Here is a 24,599-nt window from a genome sequence, read left to right as displayed (position 1 = left end):
GTACTGCACAAGTCCGCTGTTCTGTACTAGTCTGTGTGAGTCCTGTAGTATTATGGAAGTACGCGCAACACAGACACCTTTAATGCTTCAGGCACAGGTCAAATGCATAAATAAATAAACAGCTAGCTAGATAAAACCACGCCTCAGTTGGGTTTCTTTGCTACACTGCCTGTCCCACATGTTGTGTGTGTGTGTGTGTGTGTGTGTGTGTGTGTGTGTGTGTGTGTGTGTTGCAACTATTTCCACTTCTGATTTAAGAGCACGTCATGACCACACACCCCTCTTCTTCATCGGTCAGGGTTATCCCGTTTTGCCCAGCCAGTCAGTCTAGTCGAAGCTAGAGCCTCCTCTCGTGCTTCTCGCGTGAAGAGTTCGAGAGAGAATAGCAGCCCAAACAAAGTCAGTGTGATGACGTATACGGACATGTGTGTGGCTGCAGAACGGTAAGACCTGACGAGGTAGCCCCGTCACCCACCCAAGCTGCGAGCGCTGATCTGCAAAAGCGTCGTGTGTTGGAGGCTAAAGCATGCTTTGTTGTTGCTCAAATCAACAACTTGCTGACCTGACTTGGCAAGACTCGATGTTCTGGTGTCCAGAAAGAAAAAGGAGGGAATGTAATCTGGGAGGAAATGTACCCACCCTCGAAAAGGTGTGAGCTACAAGAGCTGGAAGTGTATGCTGGGATTAGGCACCTTGCTTGGCCTGATGACCTGATTTATCCTGGAATGCTGCGTTCAGCTGATGGACGGCGAGCAAGCTGCGCCGCTGACAGACAGTTAACTGAGGTGCTCCTTCAGCAACAGAAACCTTATCCAGCAATTATTCACTAACTACCCTACATGCCCCCTCCCTCCCCCACAATCCCACATAGATGTTTGCGTTCCTTTAACGCCCTTCACCCCATCCGTTACAGAAGCCAGCCGGCTCGGTCTGACTCCACGTCCTTGGCAGGCATCCCGTCCGGATGTTTAAACAGGGCAAGAAGAGAAAACGGCGAGCACACAAAGGCCACCGCGGAACAGTGCAGAGCATCCAGCATGCCCTGCATGCCCAGCATGTCCAGCATGCCCAGCATGTCCAGCATGTCCCGCATGTCCAGCATGCCCCGCATGTCCCGCATGCCCAGCATGTCCCGCATGTCCTGCATGTCCAGCATGCCCTGCATGCCCAGCATGTCCCGCATGTCCAGCATGCCCCGCATGTCCAGCATGTCCAGCATGCCCAGCATGTCCAGCATGTCCCGCATGTCCAGCATGTCCCGCATGCCCCGCATGTCCAGCATGTCCCGCATGCCCAGCAAGCCCCGCATGCCCAGCATGTCCCGCATGCCCCGCATGTCCAGCATGTCCCGCATGCCCTGCATGTCCATCATGCCCCGCATGCTCTGCATGAGCACCTCCATGTGCAGCGTTCATAAGGTGCACACAAGTTTGTTGCTGAGATTCAGAAGCGCCACACACGTCTGCTCGGCTGAGTTTAGCTGAAGTCAAAGCAAATCATTGTTGACGACTTTCTTCACGAAATCCTTAAGGACATTTCATATTGGGTTTACCATTTATGGACTGCTTACAGAAAACACATACCTGGCTTCATTAAAAATACGTATTACGCATTTTAAACTCTTATTAACTAGTTAACTCCAATAAGGTTACACCCAAAACAGGACACACAATCTTAAGATGTTTTATTTTAAGTTTTATTTCCTCTGAATGAATATCAATGACACACACAGTGAAAGTTTATATAACCCAGACTAATTCAGAAAATGAAATAAACAGTTTGTTTTCTAAATAAGCGTAGCATTGTAAAAGTAAAGCCAGCTGGTGGTTCATCGAAGACCGACCGGTCAGTTGAAGGTCCTGGGAGCTTTTCAGGGGGAGTGACGTGACTGCAAGATGCACATTCTCTTAACACAAGCCAGCTCTGTGACACCAACAAGGAGGGAGACCTTTGATCAGTGTCAAGGTAGACATGTAGGCCGCCACCTGATGGAATTCTGAACAATTCAAACGGCTCAACGGCCAGATGGCTTGATTTTCAGCTCACACATCCGATGTTTCCATGAAATTATATAAAAAAAGACAACATACCTCCAACAGTCACAAGCCACTGAGATTTATTGTCATTGCTTATCGATGGTTTCATTTAGCTCGTTTTCATGTTAAATGCATGTTTCCATACTATGGAGGAGTAGGGCGATAACTGGATTGTTTCAGTACATCTTCGTTATTATCCCTCTCCTCTCCTCTCCGTTGGTGCAATGCGATGCGCAACTTGTGTGGCAAAGGCTGGGCGTGAAGTGGGTTGCTGGTTAAGTGCATCTTCGTTTTTTATGACCGTCTCATCTCTCAGTTGATAAAGTGTGATGTGATATTTGTGTGGCAAAGCCTGGGCGTGCACAGAAGCTTTTTGTTTCCCATCCGGCTGACGTGAAAACTAAGACTCCCCCTTCAGCACCGAGACCAGCTCTCCGCTCTCATTCAGATCCTTCACTATGTCCAATCCTCCGATCAGTTCTCCCTTTACGTAGAGCTGGGGATAGGTCGGCCAGTTGGAATAAGTTTTCAGCCCCTGGCGCACCTCTTCATCACTTAGAATGTCAAATGTGTCATAACTCACCCCGACAGCATTTAAAATCTCCAGTGTCTGCCTGCTAAAACCACATTTGGCCGTTGTCTTGTTGCCCTTCATGAAGAGCATGACCGGACTCTGGTTGATGATGCTCTTCAACCTGTGTTCCAGAGTCACGGCCTTGGGGCAGGTGTTCTCCAGCTCTCCAGATTCCGCCAGCTCTTTAACGATATCTAAGCCGCCAACCAGCTCACCGTTTGCATACAACTGAGGGTAGGTGGGCCAGTTGGAGTAGGTCTTCAGTTCCTGCCGGACCTCCTCATCGGACAGGATATCAAAGCTACTGAACTGGATGTTGTGCTCTTTCAACATGGCCACGATCTGCCTGCTGAACCCGCAGCGGGGTTCCTGCGGAGATCCCTTCATGAAGAGCATGCAGGGCGCCGCGTTGATCAGTTTCTTCAAACGCTGGTTCAGGTCCTGACCGGGGCCTCTCTCCCCGCTTCCGCCCAGTCCGCCGGACACGGCCGCCGTCAAGTTCCGGACCTTCTTGGTCAGCTCTGGGGCGTGGGCCCCGTCCATACGATCAACCTTCTCCCCTCCTTTGAAGAAGATAAAAGTCGGGACCGACGCGATCTCGTACTTCTCCGACACTTCCGGTACCGCTTCTGCCTCCAGTTTAACGAAGGTGGTGTGCGCATTTTCCTTGGCCAGCTCCGCCATCACTTCATTCATCTGAGCGCACTGCGGAGCCCAGGCAGCCTGGAAATGGACAACCGTCAAACATTGTCCAGCCTTGGCTAGGAAGTCTTCAAACTGCTGCTGAGACGTCGCCTCCAGGACATGCGCCATCTTTACCCCGGTGTGTGGAAAGAAAATGAAACCCTTCTAACGACCGGTTTTCTCCTTGCGTCACATCCGCAAGTCACGTGCCAGCGCTCTCTTGTAGCGGCCAACTTCTGGCGATTGTCTACCGGATCGTGTCGGGAGCTACTGGGACGTCATTTGCATGTCATCTAATTGGAAAAAGCAGTGGACACCGGAGAAGTAGAACATAACGTTTTGGTGATTGCGAACTAACGTATTTTTGCGCACACAGTATGCCAACTGTATTTGTCTAGTTTTTCGACGCGACGAGTTAGTTGTAGCATTTACGTAGCTTAGCTTTACAGTTAACCGCTATCCGAGTTAGCTTACTTTAGCTTCGGAGCTAACCGCTATGTGAGTTAAAGCTTTGCTTTGTAGCGAACCATTTGCTAATTTGGCTTTGAAATCGGGGCTGCTAGCCAGGAGTTGGTGGCTATCGAGTGCTTGTAATCAGTAGTAAACTTGCATTTATTAAACGTAGAAAAACATTGTAATGATGTGTCATCCCCGACGTCTCGCAGCTGGCCACAGCTATTCTTGGCGGAGTTCGTGTAGCTAGTTAGCTAACTTGCCAACGTTAAGTTATTGTGAACATGGTGACCCATACTGATGTGGCTTTGCATCAGTAAACAGATAAGCATCGTTCCTAAATTCCTGATAATTAAGGGCTTACTGACTTACTTACTCACCTACTTTTCCTCCCCATTGTTTATCATTTTAAAAAGACCATGGCGGAACAATTAGCAGACATTGAGGTGACTGTCAAAACATTGGACTCCCAGAGCAGAAGTTACACAGTAGGCAGTCAGGTAAGTTTTCCTTATGTATGTTACAGTTTGATAGTTGAGACTGAAGCCCGACTCTTTGTCAAACGTGAATTAATGATTTTAGCTTTCGTTCCACTAGTTGACAGTGAAAGAGTTCAAGGAACACATCGCACCTTCAGTGTGTATCCCTGTGGACAAACAGAGGCTTATCTACCAGGGCAGGGTTCTGCAGGATGACAGGACTCTGATGGACTACAGTAAGTAGTATAAGACTATAGTTGTTTGTACTTAAAGGAATGGTGTGGCATTTAAGGCAATGCACAATTCTGTTTCATCAGAACTTGTTTGAGTTGGGGTTTAACGGTAAGTCATGTTTTGGTTTCCTGCTCATTTCAGCTTGGTCTGCATGCCATGAGTAAAACAGTGTCCTTAAACATTTTGATCACATTATTGCTAACTTGTAGGGTGGTCTGCATACCATGAGTAAAACAGTGTCCCTTAATATTTAAACATTTTGGTCACATTATTACAAACTCGTAGGGAAATAATAATAAAAGAAATTTTAAGTTGCACATTTTCTCAAGAAATAGTCTTCATGTTCTTGCGTAGGAAAGAGTTAAGGCTGAGAATTGCAGTGAATTATCTTAATTGCAGGTGGCTGATTCTCTGGCCCATTTGTGCTCTAAGTGCCTATTCGATGTTTGTTTTTTCTCTCTCTACATCTCTGCCCCCATAACCAATCAAACATCATCCTACATATATAGGAAACTATAGCATCCAAAAGACATTTCTTATCAGTATTAATTTGTTCACAATCTCCTGAAACAAAAATATAAATCTACCCAAGGACTTTGAGTGCCCTGGTGGTCTAGATTTTACCATCTTTCTCTGTTCTTCTCCCCTCTTGTTCCAGATGTGGGTGGCAAGGTAATCCACCTTGTGGAGCGGGCACCCCCTCCGCCGTCCCAGTCCGGTTCAGGGTCAGGAGGTGCATCTACTGACAGTGGGGCTTCCTCCTCCACCTCCCAGGGAACCTCCCAAGTGCCTCCACAAGACCGCAATGCCAACAGCTATGTCATGCTGGGAACTTTCAACCTCCCTGTCAACATCATGGACCCTCAACAAATACAGGTAGAACTATTGATTGACATGTCTTAATTCTGTGGTCATCAGTTGTGTGCCAAATTTTGCAGACAATGTGGTATTCTATACAAACACTAAACCACCAAACACATCTGATGATTGCATTTGTTGGATATTGCCTCACTGGTCGAAGTTTTGCAATCTATGAAATCAGTGGGTGTAGTGGCATATTGCCTTGTATATTTACATGGATAACATATCAGATATGAATTAAATTGATGCTATCACTACTTCCAGATGTCAGTTCAGCAGATGGTTTCAGGTTTAGGAGAGAATGCCAGGAATGCCCGAGTCACAACCAGCACGGGGGTAGGCACTTAACCTGCTGAGTACACACAACCACATATAATACATGTCACTAGTCCTCAATCAATCTATTTTATTTTCCTTGCGTGTGTCCTCACACGAAGTGTAAAACTTAATTTCTAAAAGCCTAAGTAAAACAGAAGTTCCCAGATGTTAACTTGCTAGACAAAATATTAACGATGCACTGGAATTTGCCTAAGAGAATAAATGGAAAGCCACAAAACTGATCATGATTGCTATCTGGCACAAACAGAAGTTTAATCTTTAGTGTAGAACTGTCAGTTTATAAACATTTGAACCAGCTTGAAAAATGAGCATGTGTATGTCTGAAATGGTTGTTGTTACAAGCACGTTGTAGAAGTATTTCTTGTGCTTCAGAGTAATGGCTCCGTGAACGTGCACATTGATATAGACCATCCAGTGCAGAGTGAGCCCAGACTGAGGCTGCTATTGGCTGAAAACCTGTTGAGGGACATCAATGTTCTCATCCAAAGAATGGAGGTGAGGGATCCAATGTTCCAAAATTGACAAGCCAAGCACCAGAAGAATGAGAGAGCTAGCCCAGTGTCATTATTTCTGTAGTCCTCAAGCTGTCATAAAATATACACCCCTGTTTTCTTCAGGGTCAACCAAGTGACACATCCAATCAGCCGGAATCAACCTCTGCTGCTGCACCCCCACCTCCCTCCTCCTCATCCACAACCTCTACTCCCTCCCCTTCTGCCCAGCCAATGGACACTTCCCCACCTCCATCCACTCCTCCGCCTCCTCCCACTTCTGCTCAATCTGAGGGACCAACACCCCAAGCTGGACCCAAGTAAGACATCTCAGCATTGTTAACATTGGCTCAAATTGTCATGTTACAGTGAACTCGGTGTCTCTGGACCACTGCCACAATGACAAATCCCTCAGATTTACATGCATTTATTTACCCATCAAGCTGTTTATGATTTTAATAATGTCCTCTTATCTTATTCACTTCCAGTCATCCCAGCCCAGCAGAACTTGTGGAGATGTTATCTGAGCTAAGGAGGGTGGAGGAGAGGCTGCAGCCATTTATCCAGAGAGCTCATACCATCCTGGAGACGGCTACCACCGCAGAATATAATAATACAGTAAGCTTTATCATACTGACTTCCCACGTACTTGAGGATCTATTATGTAATAAATAAAACAGTGCTCAGGTGAAATGTTACCTGTCTGTTTTCAGGAAATAGGTTAGTTGTAATTTTTTTTAGTATTTCGCATAGTAAAAATGTTTGGTAATTTCAGTGTTTGTGTGGGGTTCCAGAAGACTGTCATTTTTGCTTAACTTACTGACATCTGTAGTAATACTAGTAATTGGAATGGTATCAAGCCAGCTTTCATTTGGTCAGTCACAGTTTTTAGATATTTGGGAAGGGGCTTGAGCAGATTTCATGTCAATCACAGGAGAGAGAGGAAGACCAGCGCATTCTCAACCTTGTGGGTGAGTCTCTCCGCCTAGTGGGAAACACTCTGGTTGCCCTCAGTGACCTGCGCTGCAACCTGCTAAGCCCTGCCCCCCGCCACCTACATGTCATCCGGCCCATGTCCCACTACACCACGCCCGTCACTCTGCCTGGACCAGTACACCACCACATCCCACTGCACGTAAGTGAATGGAGGTTATCTCTTGTTAATAATCTGCAGTCGTTGTTAACACGTCATTATTAAAAATTATGCTGGCATTTACATGTTTCAGGTTCTGTTTTTTTCTTTTTTATTTATTTAATTACTTTTTATGCCATTGTGTATAAACATTGAATGTATTCCCCTGCAGATGAACCTGGGTGCCACGGTCAGTATGGCAGCCAATGGCAGCGAGGGACAGTCCCCGCCCACTCAGCCAGCTAGCCAGTCGGAGCAAGCAGGTCAGGGACAGACCTCTCCCCCACAGACTCCCCCATCCAATCAGCAGGCTGGACAGGGACAGGCTGGCCCCCGCGTCATCAGGATCAGCCACCAGGCAGTACCGGTGGTCATGATGCAGATGAACACGGACGGTGTGTTGTCCCATACCTGCCACTGATTGAATGCTCTACTAAACTGGAGCTGTTGTCATCCAGACTGCCCACCATCAGACCGATGGAATTGCATAGGGCTGCGACTATGGCTTATTTTCAATATGAATTAATCTATCCTTTTTTTACGAATCATTTTGTTTGTAAAATATCAAAAGTAATGATAAATGCGCATCACAAGCCCTTGGAGCACACAGTAATATTTTAAAACTGTTTACTTAGTCTGATCAGCAGCCAAAAAACCCTGAAGTATTTATTTTATGATTTGAGTCGGAGAAAGGCAAACAAATAGCATTTGTGAAACTGTAACTAGTTCATGTTTGTTTGTTGTTGTTATTTTTACTTGATAAATGGCTGAAATGATCAGTTGATTACCAGAAATGATCGTTTTCTGTCAATCAACTAATAAACTAATTGACTAATATTTCAGCATGAGAACTGAAGGAGTAATCTCACTCAGTCTACTAATGCATCTTCTGTGCATTGCTGTCAAAAAGCATTTGACAAGTTTACATTGATCATACAATGAAAGTGGCATGAAACTTGTGTGATTTCTAAGTATATTCAGTATTTGTTTATTTTATTGCAGATGCATAATACATGGCTAACTGCTGTCCAGAATTGTTGAGACAAGGTCAAATGGTTTTCTTGTGTTTGCTTGCCTGCAGGACCTGGTGCTAACCCTCAAACAGCAGGACAGCAGATGCCTGGACAGCCAGGTGAGAGCTGTGGGGTCAGTGCCCCCACTAACTCCATAAATACACACTTTGTATAGTGTGGTGTACTGTGGTCTCATTGAGACATTTGTATCTCTGAGTGTGGTATTTTTCTTGTTTGCATTGAATGGAAATTAACATTTCTTCTTTGATAGTTCTGTCTGATAGTTCTCTGTCTGTCTTTTAGGCACTCTCCCTCCAGATTTCATGCGGAACCTCATGCAGCAGATCAGCCAATACTCTGCTGCCATGGCAACCAGTGCAGCCACTGCTGCTGTCACTGGTCAAGCAGTCCCAGCCCAACCGACGCCACCTGGCTCCTCCTCCACCACCACCACAGGCCCCAACACCCCCACCACTACCCCGACTGCCCCTCCGCCACCTCCCCATGCTGGACCCCAGCCCCAAGCCAGGGTGGTGTTCACTCGCCCAGGCTTTGCACCTGGTATGCCCCCCTCAGCATTCGGCACCAGGGGAGCCGCCATCAACGTGAGGACTGACGTGCCAGGCCAGCAGACTGGAGAGGTGGGTGTTGGAGTAGTGACCTTGGATTTTGTGCCTTTGGGTTAAGCGTGTGGAGGCTGTCAATATGTTCACATTTACCATTTCAGATATTTAAATTACACACTTTATGTCCTTACCCTGTTACAGCCCTTTAACCCTGCTGCCCTTAATCAGATGATTAGTGGACTAGTGGGACAGCTTTTCCTTCCGGGGCAGATGGGTAAGATAGTGCATTGTTAAAGCTGAAGTCTGTGACTTTTCTCTCTTAAGCTTTATTTTCTCCATCTTGACCGTGGAGCCAGGTTACATAACCGGCATCCTTAGCATGGTTGGATACACTCTGTATACCGGTTAGAGACACTATATACACCACTGTTTGAATGTTTTGGTCAGGTTGTGCCATCTGATACAGCAGCAAACATGAACGTGTTGGAAACAACTCCAGCAGGAAAAACCATTGAAACGTGATGCTGATGTGGTGACGTTTCTGTTGGATAAAACATTCAGTATTGGTATTGAACAGTGTTACTGTATGTTTTGATAAAGTTTGTAATACATTAGATTGCCTGTGTTAGCCTTGGTCCAAGGATACCATTTTTACAAGGGTGTGGACTAAATACCGGTGAGCTGAGGGCACATGAGTGACAATGGCTGCTATACCTTGTTTTAGTATGAGAAAATCAGTTGCAACAGTTATGTTTCTCTGCCTCCTATGTTGAACTATATTAGAACATTGTTCCACTATAATACTGATAGTCCAGCAGAATCGCCACGTTGTTATCACGTTTCAAATGTATAAAATCCCGAAAAATTTGTGGATTACAGCTTTAAGGCTAGTTGACCTATGACGGGTGTTGCTGTTTGCACTGCGAGTCTCCTCTGACACTGTAAAGACTCAACCCCTTGTTCTCATCCTCATAGCTGGCCAAATGGTCACCTCTTCCCACACCTCCTCATCCTCCTCATCTTCCTCCTATTCCTTCTCCTACTCCTCTTCTTCGGAGCCAGCACCTATGCCTGCTGGAGACACAACTGCTCCATCAGGACAACCTGAGACTGCACCTAGCCAGCCCCAGCCCCAGCCCCAGCCCCAGCCCCAGGGGATGCCCCCAGACCTCAGCCAGCTCCTGGGCTCTATCCTTGGGGGTGTCACTGCAGGGGGCGTTGCTGGTGTGGGGCCTCTAGGGGCCCCGTCCATCACTGTAACCACATCTGGTGTCCCAGCCTTCATTCAGGGAGTGACTGATTTCATGCAGCAGGTCAGTGGTAGATTTCTAGATTTTTCCTTTGAATGGGCTCACTTGGCTCCAGTTTTTATATGGCTTGTGTCTCTATTTACTTATGACTGTAAAACTCATCACACTGGTCATCGGTGGTGATTGTCTCAATGAAAAATATAATTTCAATTTTTAGTTTGCAAAATGTAGATAAATATTAGAATATATTCAAAATGCAGTTACTTGTTCAGAGATCCTGTTGACTTTCATTAATTTGTTAAAATGTATAACTCTTTGTATCCACATGCATTTCATCTCCAGGCCTCCCAGCCTGTGTTCTCCCCCCCTCCTCCCACTGGTACCACACCTGCTCCCCCTACAGAGACCACCCCCATCCCTAATGCCCAAACTTCAGCAGAGGCCCTGAACCCAGAGCTGTTCACTGGCATCCTTCGGGGCGTCCTGACCACCATGATGGGCTCCCTGGGCCAGGGCCAGAACGATACAGAGAGCATTGCTCAGTTCATGCAGAGGCTCTCGCAGACCACCAACATCTTTATTAGCCCCGAGGATCCCACTGGTGAGAAATATCTGTCTGACTGGGTTGGCTGTTGGTTAAGAGACAGAGAAGATGGTGTTTTTCTACTTCATATTTCAGTTTTGATTTTTGGGTCACTACCTCATTTATTTTCAGTTCCCTGTTCACCGTCTTTTGCCTTTCCGTTTTAGTTGCTTGCGGTTTACTGACTTTACCACTGGTATCCGAAGAAGGCTGTTTCTGTCCTTAATATTTCCACTCATCTCTCTTGACTTCCCCATTGTTTTTTGTGTTTAATGTGTTTAAAAAGCTGTTGTGATATCATTTGGTTTTAGGATTCAAAAAATGATCCCTTTTTACTGCAAATTATACCTTGACTTTTTTATAAACTAAATTGAAAGAAAATGCCCAGGAGTTTCAATCTGTCAAGTGGAATTTAGTTTTTAGTTTGAAGACTTTTTGCCGTGCATCCGGATGGCGTCTACAGTTCTGACACCAGGTGGCGAATCCTCATTATTTATCCCCATGGTAGTGCCACCTCTTCTTCAAGGAGGATCTGAGAGGAGACAGCTGTATAGAGCACATGTTCTTTTGGCGTGCTTTGAATGTGAAATCACTCACCCGGGCCACCTCCCCTTTTCCTGAACTGGGCCAGAGAGTTGACCCAGGCTGTGACTGCTTTCTCCCTTTCCATCCCATTTTCCCAGAACTGGACTAGGATGGTGTGTCGAGGGACTCGCCATAGCAGCATTATATCAGCATACAAATTATGCCCCCCCCCCCCCAGTTGAGAGAGGGCTGCTCCAGTTAAACATGCAGTCTCTTAGACTCTTCTTTCGAACCATCCATCTCCCATCTCTAGAATTTGTCCTTTTCCTGTAAATGAAATTGTAAACCACTGAGTCCTGTGCCAAAAATGCCAACATTAACAAGTGGGTTTGGACCTGCCATTTATGGATTTAGAAAGAGCACAGCAACAGCAAGGAGAGACACTTCCATGTATTACTGGGCAACACAGTGCTCATCTGTAAATCTCACAAACGGTCATCAGTACTCTTCTGCATATTTGCTCCTGTGCTATACATTTTTAAAACTAAACTACAAACATCTGCAAATCTTTCCAATCAAACATGGCTGAAACTTTTGTGGCTAATGGCTAGCCATCAAATTCCTTTCTTGTGCTTGCATTTATTCATATACCATTCTGTTATGGCAGTGTGTGTTCTTTTAGGGATCACTAAAGTAAGTGTCTTTTTATTGTATTGTATATGACTTCTATAATGAAATACACGTACTGAACCCTGAGTCTGCTGTGTACTTCAACCTCTCACACAGGTTTCTTTGGAGAGTTGCTGACTCTGGTGTGCCAGACATTCACTATGTCCGACCTGGTAATGCTGTTCCACGGCCAGCACCAACCCCTGGGCCGCATTCAGCCCCAGCTGGCGCAGTTCTTCAGCCAGAGCTACCTCAATGGCATGGAGCCCAATGACCAAAACATCAGCGTCAGTACCATTCTCTGTCTAGATTTCTTTCTCTCCCATCTGTCTCTCTCCTCTCTCTCGAGCTTTGAATTGATCCGGGGCTGTGTGATGGAAGATGAACTCTTTTTTGTGTGGATGTGTTAATGTAAAGGAGTTACTCTGTTAATATTGTAAAATAGATGTCAATGTTAAAGTTTGTTTTATGTAAAATAAAGTGTTAAAATTCAAAAATTCTCTCTCCCCACCATCTAATCTGTCCATCCACAGGCTGCTGCAGAAGACCTTGTTAATGAACTGGAGGAGTACATCACTGAAAGCTTTGTAAGTCCTTCCCAGATCCAACAATGTAACTAAATCAAACGTATTGTTAGGACTTCATCTAAAAAAAAAAACACACACACACACACAAGCAAACTTATGTAGGGGTCCACGGTGGTGTAGCGGTCTAAGCATCGGCTTTGTGTTGATGCAGTTGCCCACTGGGGACCGGGGTTCGCGCCCCGGTCTCATCAGATCCGACTATGGCCGGACGACGAAGCAGCAATAATTGGCAACGCTGTCTTTGGGAGGGGGGCGGAGTCGGCCTGTGTTCGTCACATGAATGCGTCTCTGTGTGTGTGGGGAAAAAGCACGGCCTGGATTCACCTTGTCATGGAAGTGGCGAGGCGTCTCCTCGGGACTGCCGGCCAGAGAGATGCAGTTGGCGAATGCATGCAGTACGAGGGTGGGTGTTTGAACTAGAATAGGGACCGATTGGCCACTAAATTGGGAGAAAAAAGGGAAAAATCAGAAATAAATGTATTAAAAAAAGAAAAAAGAAAACATATGTAGACTCTCTCCCTCAGTATGTGGTATTCTGCAAGATGTTGAATGGTATGTGATAATTCACCGGGTAGATGTTGTCATTAGATTATCCAGTTCGTCATGGTTGTGCATCTCTCTTCCTCAGAGAGAGTCCTCTGTCACAGTGTTGGAAGGGGTTGACGTTGTCCAGACCAACATGTCGTTCTTCAGACAGCAGTTGACTCAGATTGCCACACACATTCTACGCTGCACTGGTAAAGAAACAACCTACACCGTGAACTGGTTTCGTTGACCAGGACTGCTTGTAGAGGGCTTCAGAAACATGCCTTCATTTTCGTTTGTTTTTAACACTAGAACGACCCAGACGGTCATTATGACCATGTGGATTTTCGGGTTTAATAACTTTGTGGGAAAAAAAAGATGCAGACCTGCTGCTCCCTGAATGCTCCTAAAATTGCATATATTTGCATTAAAATTAGTTTTCCAGCATTTGCACACAAAAAAAGTTATGCTATGATCTACCTAAAACCACCACGTAATTTGCGCGTCATCGTGTGCGTCATGTCAGTATTTATGACGTGTGTTGGTCACGTCATTTCCTGCGTGAAGTTCATTGTGGTGTCCTAGAAACACACTAGCACCCTCCAGTGCAGAGAAATAGTGTAAACCTGATGTTTGATTATTGTCAATAATATTAAAGTTGTTAAGATGTTAATTTTGGTGTCAGGAGTTTCCTAACAGACACACTAACATGTGTAAGGCATTAATATCTCAACTGGGTATTTATCTTGACACAGCATAGAATTTAAAAACTGGCGGTCATTTTCACGGCCCACGGTCATTCTAGTAGTTTTTAAGTTGTGGTCATTTCAATGTTTCTTTTTAGTTCTTTTTTTTTTCTTCTTTTTTTTTACATGTCACGTTTCATAGGCCTTGTCACATCTGTTAGATTACTAATAGTATGTGTTTTCCCTTTTGTTTTTCAGGTAATATTTTCACTTTTTCTATTTGTGTACTAACGTATGCAATGCAATAATATCTAGGCTGGGTATTTACCTTGACAGATGTAGACTTTAAAAACCGGCATGGTGGTTTTTGGATAGGAGTGAAATCCCGGTCATTCTGGTGTTAAAATTAAGGTATTTAAGGTTTTCTCTGTTGCCATTTCATACCATTGGTGTTTAGAGATTTATTTTTATTATTTATGCTACACCTATAAATTATCACAACTTAATGTTACTTTAATCTGCTGTTTCTGTCCAGTATGCAAGGGAAAAAATCATGTTGCGTTGTAATGTGTGTGAAAAGTAAAAAAAACTCGTATTAGTTTACTTGCTTTGCTTGTGGCATGAAGGAAATGATGCCTTTACTGCCAAAATAAGCTCTTCTTTTACCCCCTTTCCACCAACACACCCCAGTTCTCTGGGCTGGTGATACTGTTGCTTTTTCCACCAACACCCCAGTTCTCTGGGCTGGTGATACTGCCGCTTTTTCCAACAACACCCCAGTTCTCTGGGCTGGTGATACTGCCGCTTTTTCCACCAACGCACCCCAGTTCTCTGGGCTGGTGATACTGCTGCTTTTTCCAACAACACCCCAGTTCTCTGGGCTGGTGATACTGCCGTTTTTTCCAACAACACCCCAGTTCTCTGGGCTGGCGATACTGCCGCTTTTTCCAACAACGCCCCAGTTCTCTGGGCTGGCGATACTGCCGCTTTTTCCACCAACGCACCCCAGTTCTCTGGGCTGGTGATACTGCCGCTTTTTCCGCCAACTCCCCAGTTCTCTGGGCTGGTGACACTGCTGAAACAACTTCGAACTTCCTAGAACCAGTTTGCTTTTCCAGGGCGAGAGCTTGCTGGAGAGCCATGTCACTGTCACGTCACGTCTCTGCTTTTCACATGTTTGTAGGCCATTTCATCATTAAATTTGCCTCTGAGAATTTTTGATGCGAGAAATCAACTATGTAGATTTCAAATATTGGCAGTTTTATGAAGATTGATGGTGAATTGAAAATTTGCTTCAATATTTTCAGAATTGATAAGCTAGCCAGTCACGCTCACAGACTCCACTGTGAGCTGGCATGATTCCTCAAGAGACCGATCCCGTACACGAGGCCTTCATTCCCCTGTTGACAAGTGGTTTGTTTAAACATCATGAGACAAATATCCATTATAAGATTATAATGGTTATAATTATATGAATATAATGTTCTCCTGTGGGGTGATTGTTCTGAAATTTACAAAGTTTCCTTGATTAATCTCTCAATATTTCTTAGGGTGAACTCTTCGGTGGTCTTTGTCGATGTGTTTTTAAGCATAGGCTTTCAGATAGTGCTACTAAAATGAGGTTTTTAAATTCGGGAAAATTAGTGTTGGGTGTCAAATTCACTGTCAAAGTCAATCAAAAAAAGTATGTGCTGATAAAACCATTTGATTCCTATCAAACTTTCATTTGAAGCATTATTCGAGTTTTAAGCAGTACATGCATTATTTGGTAGAACTGATTGTTGATGCCAAGTAATGCACCCCCTATTGGTCTTGTTCATCACAACAGTCCCGCCGCAGCCCCTGATGTATGTAAGTGGTTCTTTTAGCCAGGTAGAGAGTTGGTGCCACTGTGGAACCATATTCTGGCCAAGAGCCAGTTCTTTGGCTGTCAAAACACAAAGAACTGGTTTGAGATTAGGCACCGGCCCCGAACCAGCCCTCGAATTGCGTTGGTGGAAAAGGGGTATTTGTGTGCACTCTAGCTTTTGGCCAGTAGGTGCTCCAACGGGATGCTCTCTTTAACGTCGTATTAATTCCAATGAAAAGAAGTGCGTAAGTAATATTATTTGAAAAATTTACTGAGGACTTTCCAGTGAGGGTTAATTGGGTCTGTAGTTAAGGTAGTTTGTGCTGCATACAATCATGGTACTCATTTGTAGGTAAAATTTGACACTTGTTGAAACTTAGAGAGAAAATTAAAATGTTTTCACGTTCACCTTGTCTCTATGCATGATTTTTTTTTTTTTGTCCGTGAAGGTATGAATGTGTGTAAATAAGTGTTTGGCATTGTGTTTATGTTTGTTTATGCTGTTGGTCCTACCCAGATGAGTCCTTTGGGCCACAGCTGCTGCGGATATGCAACCAGGCCCTGTTTGAGTGTCTGGCTCTTAACCTGCACTGCCTGAGAGGGGACCGGAGTGCTCTTACCGCAGTCATCAACCACCGAATAGTCAGTACAGACATACACACTCGCTCAGTTTTATTTCACTTCATATGTCTCCTTTCTTTTCCTCAGCCGCTCTTCCTCTCTCACACCCTCTTAGGTTGCTAACTTGCCATGCTGTTTCACCTGTACACTCTACCCTTCTGTCACCTGTACACTCTGTACCCTTCTGCCACCTGTACACTCGGTACCCTTCTGCCACCTGTACACTCTGTACCCTTCTGTCACCTGTACCCTTCTGTTACCTGTACACTCTGTACCCTTCGTCACTTGTACACTCTACCCTTCTGTCACCTGTACACTCTGTACCCTTCTGCCACCTGTACACTCGGTACCCTTCTGCCACCTGTACACTCTGTACCCTTCTGTCACCTGTACCCTACTGTTACCTGTACACTCTGTACCCTTCGTCACTTGTACACTCTGTACCCTTCTGCCACCTTTACACTCTGTACCCTTCTTTCACCTGTGCACTCTGTACCCTTCTTTCACCTGTACACACTGTACCCTTCTGTCACCTGTACACTCTGTACCCTTCTTTAACCTGTACACTCTGTACCCTTCTTTCACCTGTACACACTGTACCCTTCTGTCACCTGTACACTCTGTACCCTTCTTTCACCTGTACACACTGTACCCTTCTGTTACCTGTACATACTTAACCCTTCTGTCACCTGTACACTCTGTGCCCTTCTTTAACCTGTACACTCTGTAGCCTTCTTTCACCTGTACACACTGTACCCTTCTGTCACCTGTACAGTCTGTACCCTTCTTTAACCTGTACACTCTGTAGCCTTCTTTCACCTGTACACACTGTACCCTTCTGTCACCTGTACACTCTGTACCCTTCTGTCACCTGTACACTCTGTACCCTTCTGCCACCTGTACACTGTACCCTTCTTTCACCTGTACACTGTACCCTTCTGTTACCTGTACACTCTCTACCCTTCTGTTACCTGTACACTCTGTACCCTTCTGTCACCTGTACACTGTATCCTTTTGTTACCTGTACAAACTGTACCCATCTTTCACCTGTACACTGCACCCTTCTGTCACCTGTACGCTGTACCCTTCTGTCACCTGTGCACTCTGTACCCTTCTTTCACCTGTACACTGTACCCTTCTGTCACCTGTACACTCTGTACTCTTCTGTCACCTGTACACTGTACCCTTCTGTCACCTGTACACTCTGTACCCTTCTGTCACCTGTACACTCTGTACCCTTCTGTCACCTGTACACTCTGTACCCTTCTGCCACCTGTACACTGTACCCTTCTTTCACCTGTACACTGTACCCTTTTGTTACCTGTACACACTGCACCCTTCTTTCACCTGTACACTGTACCCTTCTGTTACCTGTACACTCTCTACCCTTCTGTTACCTGTACACTGTACCCTTCTGTCACCTGTACACTGTATCCTTTTGTTACCTGTACAAACTGTACCCATCTTTCACCTGTACACTGCACCCTTCTGTCACCTGTACGCTGTACCCTTCTGTCACCTGTACACTCTGTACCCTTCTTTCACCTGTACACTGTACCCTTCTGTCACCTGTACACTCTGTACTCTTCTGTCACCTGTACACTCTGTACCCTTCTGTCACCTGTACACTCTGTACCCTTCTGTCACCTGTACACTCTGTACTCTTCTGTCACCTGTACACTCTGTACCCTTCTTTGACCTGTACATTGTACCCTTCTGTCACCTGTACACTCTGTACCCTTCTTTCACCTGTACACTCTGTACCCTTCTTTCAAGCCATTTTACTTCAGATCATGTACTTGAAGTGATGAATTATTGCAAAAAAAACAAAACCCAAATGGTGTGTTAGGCTGGTGGACGCTCAAGCTTCTGCTCTGTACATACGCATGTGCACACTAAGGACGGGACCTATGAAAACTTCACATCACGGTTATAGTGACTAAAACTGTCACAGTTAATGGTATTCCTGTATTATTGTTTTGAAATATTTAAAATGTACTACTAATACACAGTGAAACCATTTCACCATGTTTTACATTGATACTGACAGTTCTAGCATGCACAGTGTAAACATACAGATGAGTCCAAAGAAAACACTGATACCGAAAGGCTCTCTGCTGTGGGAACACTTGTTTTAGCCTTTTTTACAATGCCGATACACAGGAAAGACATATACAGTAGGACGACAACACTCATGCGGTTGGTACTAGAGTGCAGAAAACTGAAAACTTTCAGTTACACAGATGGACCATGACATTTTCCCTGTTATGAGGTCCAAATGCCTTTTAGTAAAGGTTAATTTACCTTGCACTTGATGTAACGCAGTGGGTGGTGGTGATGCGGATGGCTCATTAAATTTGACGCCTTGCCTGTGTCATGTCAGAATGGTGACCTGTCAGATCATACCATCATCATACCACACCCACTTCTAAGAGGAACCATTTCCAGCCTGATGCCTCACCGTGTCTGGCTGTGTGCCTGAGTTTAGCCCTGTCTCAGTGTTAGCATGTTTTAGCAGTAGAGACATACAACCTCAAGGGTCGCAGGTTTAGGTGTAACACCCACCACAGCAACTTTCTTTCTGCATGTTCTGCACAACGGCTGTTTGTCTTCTATTGATTTGCTTTCAGCTCTTTTAAACAAACCAACACATTTTAAACAAAAATGTGACCATACGTCTGACTTTGTCCTCTTAGATGGGTGAGTGTGTTGATACTGAACACACAACACACTGCACTGCACACACCGCCTGCATGGTCACATACTTCACAGGGAGATTTGTGGCTTACTTTGGTCGATGTGGGCAGTGGACAAAGGGCCTTTCACTGTAAACACAGTGACCTGTTAAACAGTAATCAGACACGGGTATCGTGAAGATTAAAATTTGAAATGGTTTACTTACCATTGCTTATTTTTACCATGTAATAATAATAATACCATGTAGTAGAACCAGTAACCATCCTATCCTTGTGCACACAGTTATACCCATGTTTGGAAACGTGCATGTGCTTATAGCAGTGGATTTAAGCTAGTATTAAAGTGTTTAGGTGTTGGAGTTTTAAAATTGTTCGATGTTTATACTTGAGTTTTTTTAATCGGTGCATATCTCATTTTAAAACCAAACTTAAATTAGCCAATTGCCAACACAATTATCTAAAGTGACTTATGGTTAGGTGGCACAGCGGCACAGTGTTTAGCGCGGTCGCCTCACAGCAAGAAGGTCCTGTGTTCAAGCCCCGGAGTAGTCCAACCTTGGGGGTTGTCCCGGGTCATCCTCTGTGTGGAGTTTGCATGTTCTCCCCGTGTCTGCGTGGGTTTCCTCCCACAGTCCAAAGACATGTAGGTCAGGTGAACTGGCCGTACTGAATTGTCCCTAGGTGTATGTGTGCGTGCGTGCCCGCCCTGTGTGATGGACTGGCGGTCTATCCAGGGTGTCTCCCTGCCTGCCGCCCAATGACTGCTAGGATAGGCTCCAGCATCCCCGCGACCCTAAGAGCAGGATAAGCAGTTGGGATGATGGATGGATGGACTTATGGTTATAGCAAATGTAAAGTAACCTTTAAATCCTACAATTCATTCATTACCGATATTTATGAGTGAAGCTGTGCAACGTAGGTTAGTTTCCCTGTGACTCTAGAATGATCCTGCAAGAAAAAAGTGCTATTAAAAAGAAAGGGAGATGAGCCTTTTTTTAAACTTGTTTTTGATGATGTGGAACGGAAGGAGAAATGTGTCTTTCTTTGTTAGGATTGCCAGAGGTTGGTGTCAGCCCCAGCACAGTGTCCATGGGTCTAGAGGGAGTTCATTGTTTTTCCCCAAAGTCAATTCAGCAGAGAAGTACTGTCACAGGGACCTGACTTTGGATCTCCTAGCTTGAAAGAAGGTAATAATAACTTAACCTTCCAAACCTGGTGTCTTTGTCCCTCCAGAGGAGGATGTCCAGCGATATGAGCCCCAGCCTGGTCAACTGGATGACCAGCATGATGACCATGAGGCTGCAGGTCATCCTGGAGCACATCCCCATCACACAGGACCAGATACATGCCTACATAGTCCCCACCCAGGTAAACAGACAGGACACACACACACACACACACACACACACACACACTCATATTACAGGCTACATGCCGAGAAGGTGTGCCCGGTTATCATAAGTGTCCATTACAGATCCAGTTACATGGGGCAACATGTCTGAAATGGCCAATAAATATTGTATGGCATTCTTTTTCACAGACAGAGCAGATGTCTGCTGGTGCTGCACAGGAGCCCGAACAGGCCCAAAGTGTGGCCATAAGCATGGTGCGTCTTTAATGCAGCTGGTCACCTTACACCTGAACATACAGCTTTTGGGTTTGTGCTTTCATTTCATTCTCTTTCTCCTTCCAAGATCGAGGACATACTATCCCCGGCTGCAGCTACCACAGCTGAGGAGGCTGTGTCAGGAGAGATGCAGGCGTCATCAGTGGAAACAAGGACGTTGTCAGGAGATACTGGAGCTTCGGGAGGAGCTCCGCCATTGGGCGGTGCAGAAGGAGGAAGGGAGGAGTCCGCTGGAAACATGGAGGCCTGGGCAGCTGCTGTACCTACTGTAAGAATTCCCCTCCGCCTTACATCACAACCTTCACCACACTCGCTTCTCATGTCCTCCACTCACCCAGTTTAAGTTCAGACCACATGCGGCTGTTGACTCAAAGACTGATATTAATTAGAATGACGTCATTGTGGATTAGGTCTGTATGTTTCTGTTAAGGCTTAACCAGAGTGAACCGTGGCCCTCATATTTTCTCTCTATGGATGTGTGTTTAGGAATGGGTGCCCATCATCAGATGTGACTTGATCACCCAGAGGAAGATGAAGGCTCAGCCTCCACTGTCTGATGCCTACTTACATGGGATGCCTGCAAAACGCAGGAAGGTAACTGGATGAAATGTTTGTGTTTTCTGACCTCTGATAAGCATCACATGTCCTTATACCAATCTTGCCTGCTTCATTATTTCTGTGTGTGCTTTCAGACTGGACAAGGGACTGGAGCCCTGCTGTCCCTTTCTGATGCTGTGAACCAGGCAGCCAGGACAGCAGGAGTGAAGCCCATCGGCACTCCTGACCAGCTACAAGAGGAGCTGGAGAACCAGGACCTTAAGGAGGCATATGCTGAGCAGGTAGCCACACTGATGAGGAGTCATACCCAGTGTTCAAACACTGTGTAGATCTGGATATGTTGGATATCTGCTCAGGGCCTTCATATCTACACCCACTATTTACTTACATGCTTTGTTATTTGTCTTCTATTTCCATTGTGATGAGATCTCATCCAGCCAGCAGAGTGGTTAAGGTGGCTGTCCGTCCATTGTCAACAAAAACAAACAGCACATAGGAAAACAGCTTGCTGGCATGCTCAGTTGACATGTATCAGAAGTATTTAGAACGTTTTTGAGTTGCTCTTTGGTAACAGTTCTTGATGAGTCTTGAGGAACAGAACTAGAGATGACTTCAATCCAAGGCACACTTACAGGTGCTAATGTTAGGTTAAAAAGCCTTTATTTTAGCAGCATATCCAGTGAGGAAAGCAGTGTAAAAGAAATAGACTGTATGAGTGAAGACCGCTTCCCACACAGGGTGGCTATCTTCATCAGGGTGGTGTCTCCCAGAACAAAGGAAGGTATGTTTAGTCGGATGGTCATGAGACATGATGTCACTGAATGTCTTGTTATGGCTGTGATGTAAAAAAAAACAGAAACCTGTATACCTGTTATAGCCAGATCATAGTCCAGATATATGCATAAATACCTGCTATGCTCCATGCAGACCAGCATCGTGTGAAAGTGGACATCTGTGTAGGAATTTTCAGTACCTGACATGTTTATTTTGCTACTGTCGTACAAAAGGTTGTTTGCAAAGACCGGAAAATACAGGCTTTCAGCATGCTGCCTTCATGTATGCACCATTCATTTGGGGATTATGTAATTGCTTTTAGAGACAGAGGTCCACGCGAGGCTCACTCACCTGCCACTGAGGCTCACCCACCCCAGGCTCACTCACCCTGGATTCAGTGGGGCTTCCCTGTCTAGATTAAGGACACTTAATGGGCCTATAAATTCTTAAATAATGCCTCAGTTGTTTTTGTTGTCTCAGAGTGCTTACGTTCACTACACATCTACGGTGAATGTAAGCATCTTCAGGAAGGGAATTTCAAATGTTCACTGCTTGGCAGCCAAAAACAACACATTTCCCCAGGTAATAGTGTTCTATCAGTCTGGTTTCCACACGGCTTTGTTGGTCAAGCGTAGAAGTCAACCACATGTGTTAATATCCAGTATTTTTTTGTCCAAAACCAACAATGCATTTAAATACGGCCCAGTCAAAGCAAAAGATATTTAAAGTAGTGTTGATTTTCACACAAGCAAGGAGTGAATGATGGGTTGTTAATCAGCGCACGGATTACTGTCTGATTTCTGCCATCGCTGATATTAACTGGATAAAACACCAGCGCTGTGTGAGCGACCAGTATGTGTGCATTCAGGACATGTTTGGCTGAAGTTGGATCAGTTGTTCCCAAAGAGGACCATCCAGCAATATGAGACGTTAACCCTCTTCGAGAGGTTGTGTGATCATGGCTTTTCTCTCCTCAGGTAAAGACAGACATCAAGAAGCGAGTGAGGGAGGACCCGGATTTCAGCTCTGAGCAGTTCCCCAACACACACACAGCCTTCTCGTCTGACTCCTAACCTGATCACATCCATTTAGAACCGGTCTACAAGCACCAGAGCCCTTCCTTTTTCTGTTTAACCACCAGCTGACACAGCTGCACCCCTAGAAACACGTCCTTACACTTTCTGAACAATTCTCCCGTCTTAACTAACTGCGTCTCAGTAGTTGGTGAGAAATTCCCCAGTGCCTATTTATTGCTTTTTGTTCCTTTTCCTTTGGTCCGTCTTTGGGAGAATGTTCCCTAAAGAACTGTTCTTGCATTAGTTTCACAGGACTCGGTCACCGCTCTTTATGAATACACGTTGTTGCTGCAGCGTTCCTTTACAACCCTCCTTTGTTCTGCTTGCTCTCCTTGTGATGTCGTGTTAATACTGAGCCTGGATTATGAATCATTAAAGTTTGTTTTTTTGCCTTCCTCTCGATACTTTTTATGTTCAAGAGTAGAATGAAATGTGAGGAAAATGCCATTTAGTACATGAATGTACAGTGAGCTTAATAAAAACGTTAAGACACGAGAGAGCACTTCTGACTGGTGTAAGATACTTGATAAATGTACACCTGCAGGTGAAGGACAAGAACAGCGCTCCTAGTTGGGTCTCCAAACACTGGAAAAGGATCGTTTCCATATCTAGAAAAATAATACCTTGGTATGACATGGGTACACATAACTACACATTAGTTGTGCATGTGGTTGCAGAAAACATACATGATGTACATTCACAGCTGTAGATCTGTAGCTGTAGTTCCTCTGTCATTTCACATTTAGGGGCATTTGTTGTAGGGTAAAATCTGCATGCCCAGGAATATATTTGTTACCATGGCGTTCAACACAGCACAGGACGGCTGAATTTTGCTCTTGTTTCAGAATTAACTGGAACATTTGGGGGGGGAAGCAAACCTGAAGAATCAAGTTTTGATAGCTGCAGCGGCAAGGATTCAGGTTGAATGACAGCTCCCGTGTCCCACCCATCGCACGAGCCCAGGAGGGCTCCTTCATTCTCTCCCTAAAGGAACATCTAAAAGACGTGAGGTTAAACGAGGCATTCAGCAGGGTTCTCGCTCCCCTTTATTATTTATTTTAGTTGCAGAATTGTTATTTTTATAAAAAGATGGCCCAGATATTGAGCCTTTAAGTGTGCTAGGCAACCATCTGGTCATAACTCAGCTGGCAGATGATACTACCATCTTCATCAAGATGTCAGCACAGATCCCTCTGGTAATCCAGAAGATAGGTGAGTTTTCTAAAGCATCTGGACTACACTTACATTTTTTTTAAAAGTGAACTAATTGCTATACATGACCATCCACTAATAGTTTTGTATGAGATTCCAGTAGAAAACGAAGTAAAATACTTAGGAGTGGTTATAACTAAAGATTGTAAAGCTAGAGAAGAACTAAATATTGAGACTTATGGAAAAAAGTAAATCTATAATCCTTGGTTACAGAGGGATTTATCAATCTTTGGACGTATTTTGATTACTAAAATTTAAACATCTAGAATTATTTACCCAGCTTTCTCATTAGCAATTCCTAACAATTTAATTAAATCAATTAATCAAACAAATTTCAACTTTATTTGGAAAAACAAACATCATTAAATTAGGAAAGAGGATGTGGTAAAACCGGTAGAAGAAGGGGGCTTAAATGTGACCGACTATGAGGCAATGGATGGAATGATACAACTAAAATGGTTGCAGCAGTTCATACAAAATAATAATGGGTTCTGTTAAA

The 24,599-nt window shown here is 44.8% G+C and overlaps 2 protein-coding genes across 3 annotated transcripts; one reads left to right on the top strand and one right to left on the bottom strand.

The window, feature by feature from the left end:
• Positions 1–1,678: 1,678 nt before the first annotated feature.
• glrx3 (glutaredoxin 3) lies at positions 1,679–3,455 on the bottom strand. The gene has a single exon (XM_056286297.1). The coding sequence runs from the start codon at positions 3,421–3,423 to the stop codon at positions 2,437–2,439; it is 987 nt and encodes a 328-aa protein (XP_056142272.1). The 5' UTR covers positions 3,424–3,455; the 3' UTR covers positions 1,679–2,436.
• Positions 3,456–3,527: 72 nt separating this feature from the next.
• On the top strand, positions 3,528–23,383 carry bag6 (BCL2 associated athanogene 6). 2 transcript variants are annotated; one of them, XM_056285627.1, is made up of 25 exons: positions 3,528–3,636; positions 4,164–4,247; positions 4,345–4,462; positions 5,119–5,336; positions 5,586–5,657; positions 6,033–6,155; positions 6,278–6,471; positions 6,640–6,769; positions 7,086–7,286; positions 7,456–7,546; positions 8,365–8,415; positions 8,600–8,937; positions 9,064–9,136; positions 9,838–10,175; positions 10,455–10,713; positions 12,007–12,176; positions 12,423–12,476; positions 13,105–13,213; positions 16,054–16,178; positions 20,087–20,221; positions 20,394–20,459; positions 20,548–20,748; positions 20,967–21,074; positions 21,173–21,319; positions 22,790–23,383. In XM_056285627.1, the coding sequence occupies exons 2-25, from the start codon at positions 4,167–4,169 to the stop codon at positions 22,883–22,885; spliced, it is 3,498 nt and encodes a 1,165-aa protein (XP_056141602.1). In that variant the 5' UTR covers positions 3,528–3,636; positions 4,164–4,166; the 3' UTR covers positions 22,886–23,383. The 2 variants fall into 2 exon arrangements, with proteins under 2 accessions (XP_056141602.1, XP_056141601.1); XM_056285626.1 differs by having other exon boundaries at positions 7,456–7,678.
• The last annotated feature ends 1,216 nt before the right edge of the window (positions 23,384–24,599 follow it).

This window comes from Lampris incognitus, chromosome 9, assembly GCF_029633865.1.
Source record: "Lampris incognitus isolate fLamInc1 chromosome 9, fLamInc1.hap2, whole genome shotgun sequence".
NCBI classification, from domain to species: Eukaryota; Metazoa; Chordata; class Actinopteri; order Lampriformes; family Lampridae; genus Lampris; species Lampris incognitus.
The sequence above is the reverse complement of the archived record's forward strand: the minus strand, read 5'-3'. Positions and strand labels throughout refer to the sequence as shown.

Coding starts and splice junctions, on each gene's coding strand:
- glrx3 (XM_056286297.1), bottom strand. CDS start 3,423: ATGGCGCATGTCCTGGAGGCGACGTCTCAGCAGCAGTTTGAAGACTTC.
- bag6 (XM_056285626.1), top strand. CDS start 4,167: ATGGCGGAACAATTAGCAGACATTGAGGTGACTGTCAAAACATTGGAC. Junction 6,472..6,639: donor ACACCCCAAGCTGGACCCAA/GTAAGACATCTC, acceptor ATTCACTTCCAG/TCATCCCAGCCCAGCAGAAC. Junction 12,477..13,104: donor AGTACATCACTGAAAGCTTT/GTAAGTCCTTCC, acceptor TCTCTTCCTCAG/AGAGAGTCCTCTGTCACAGT.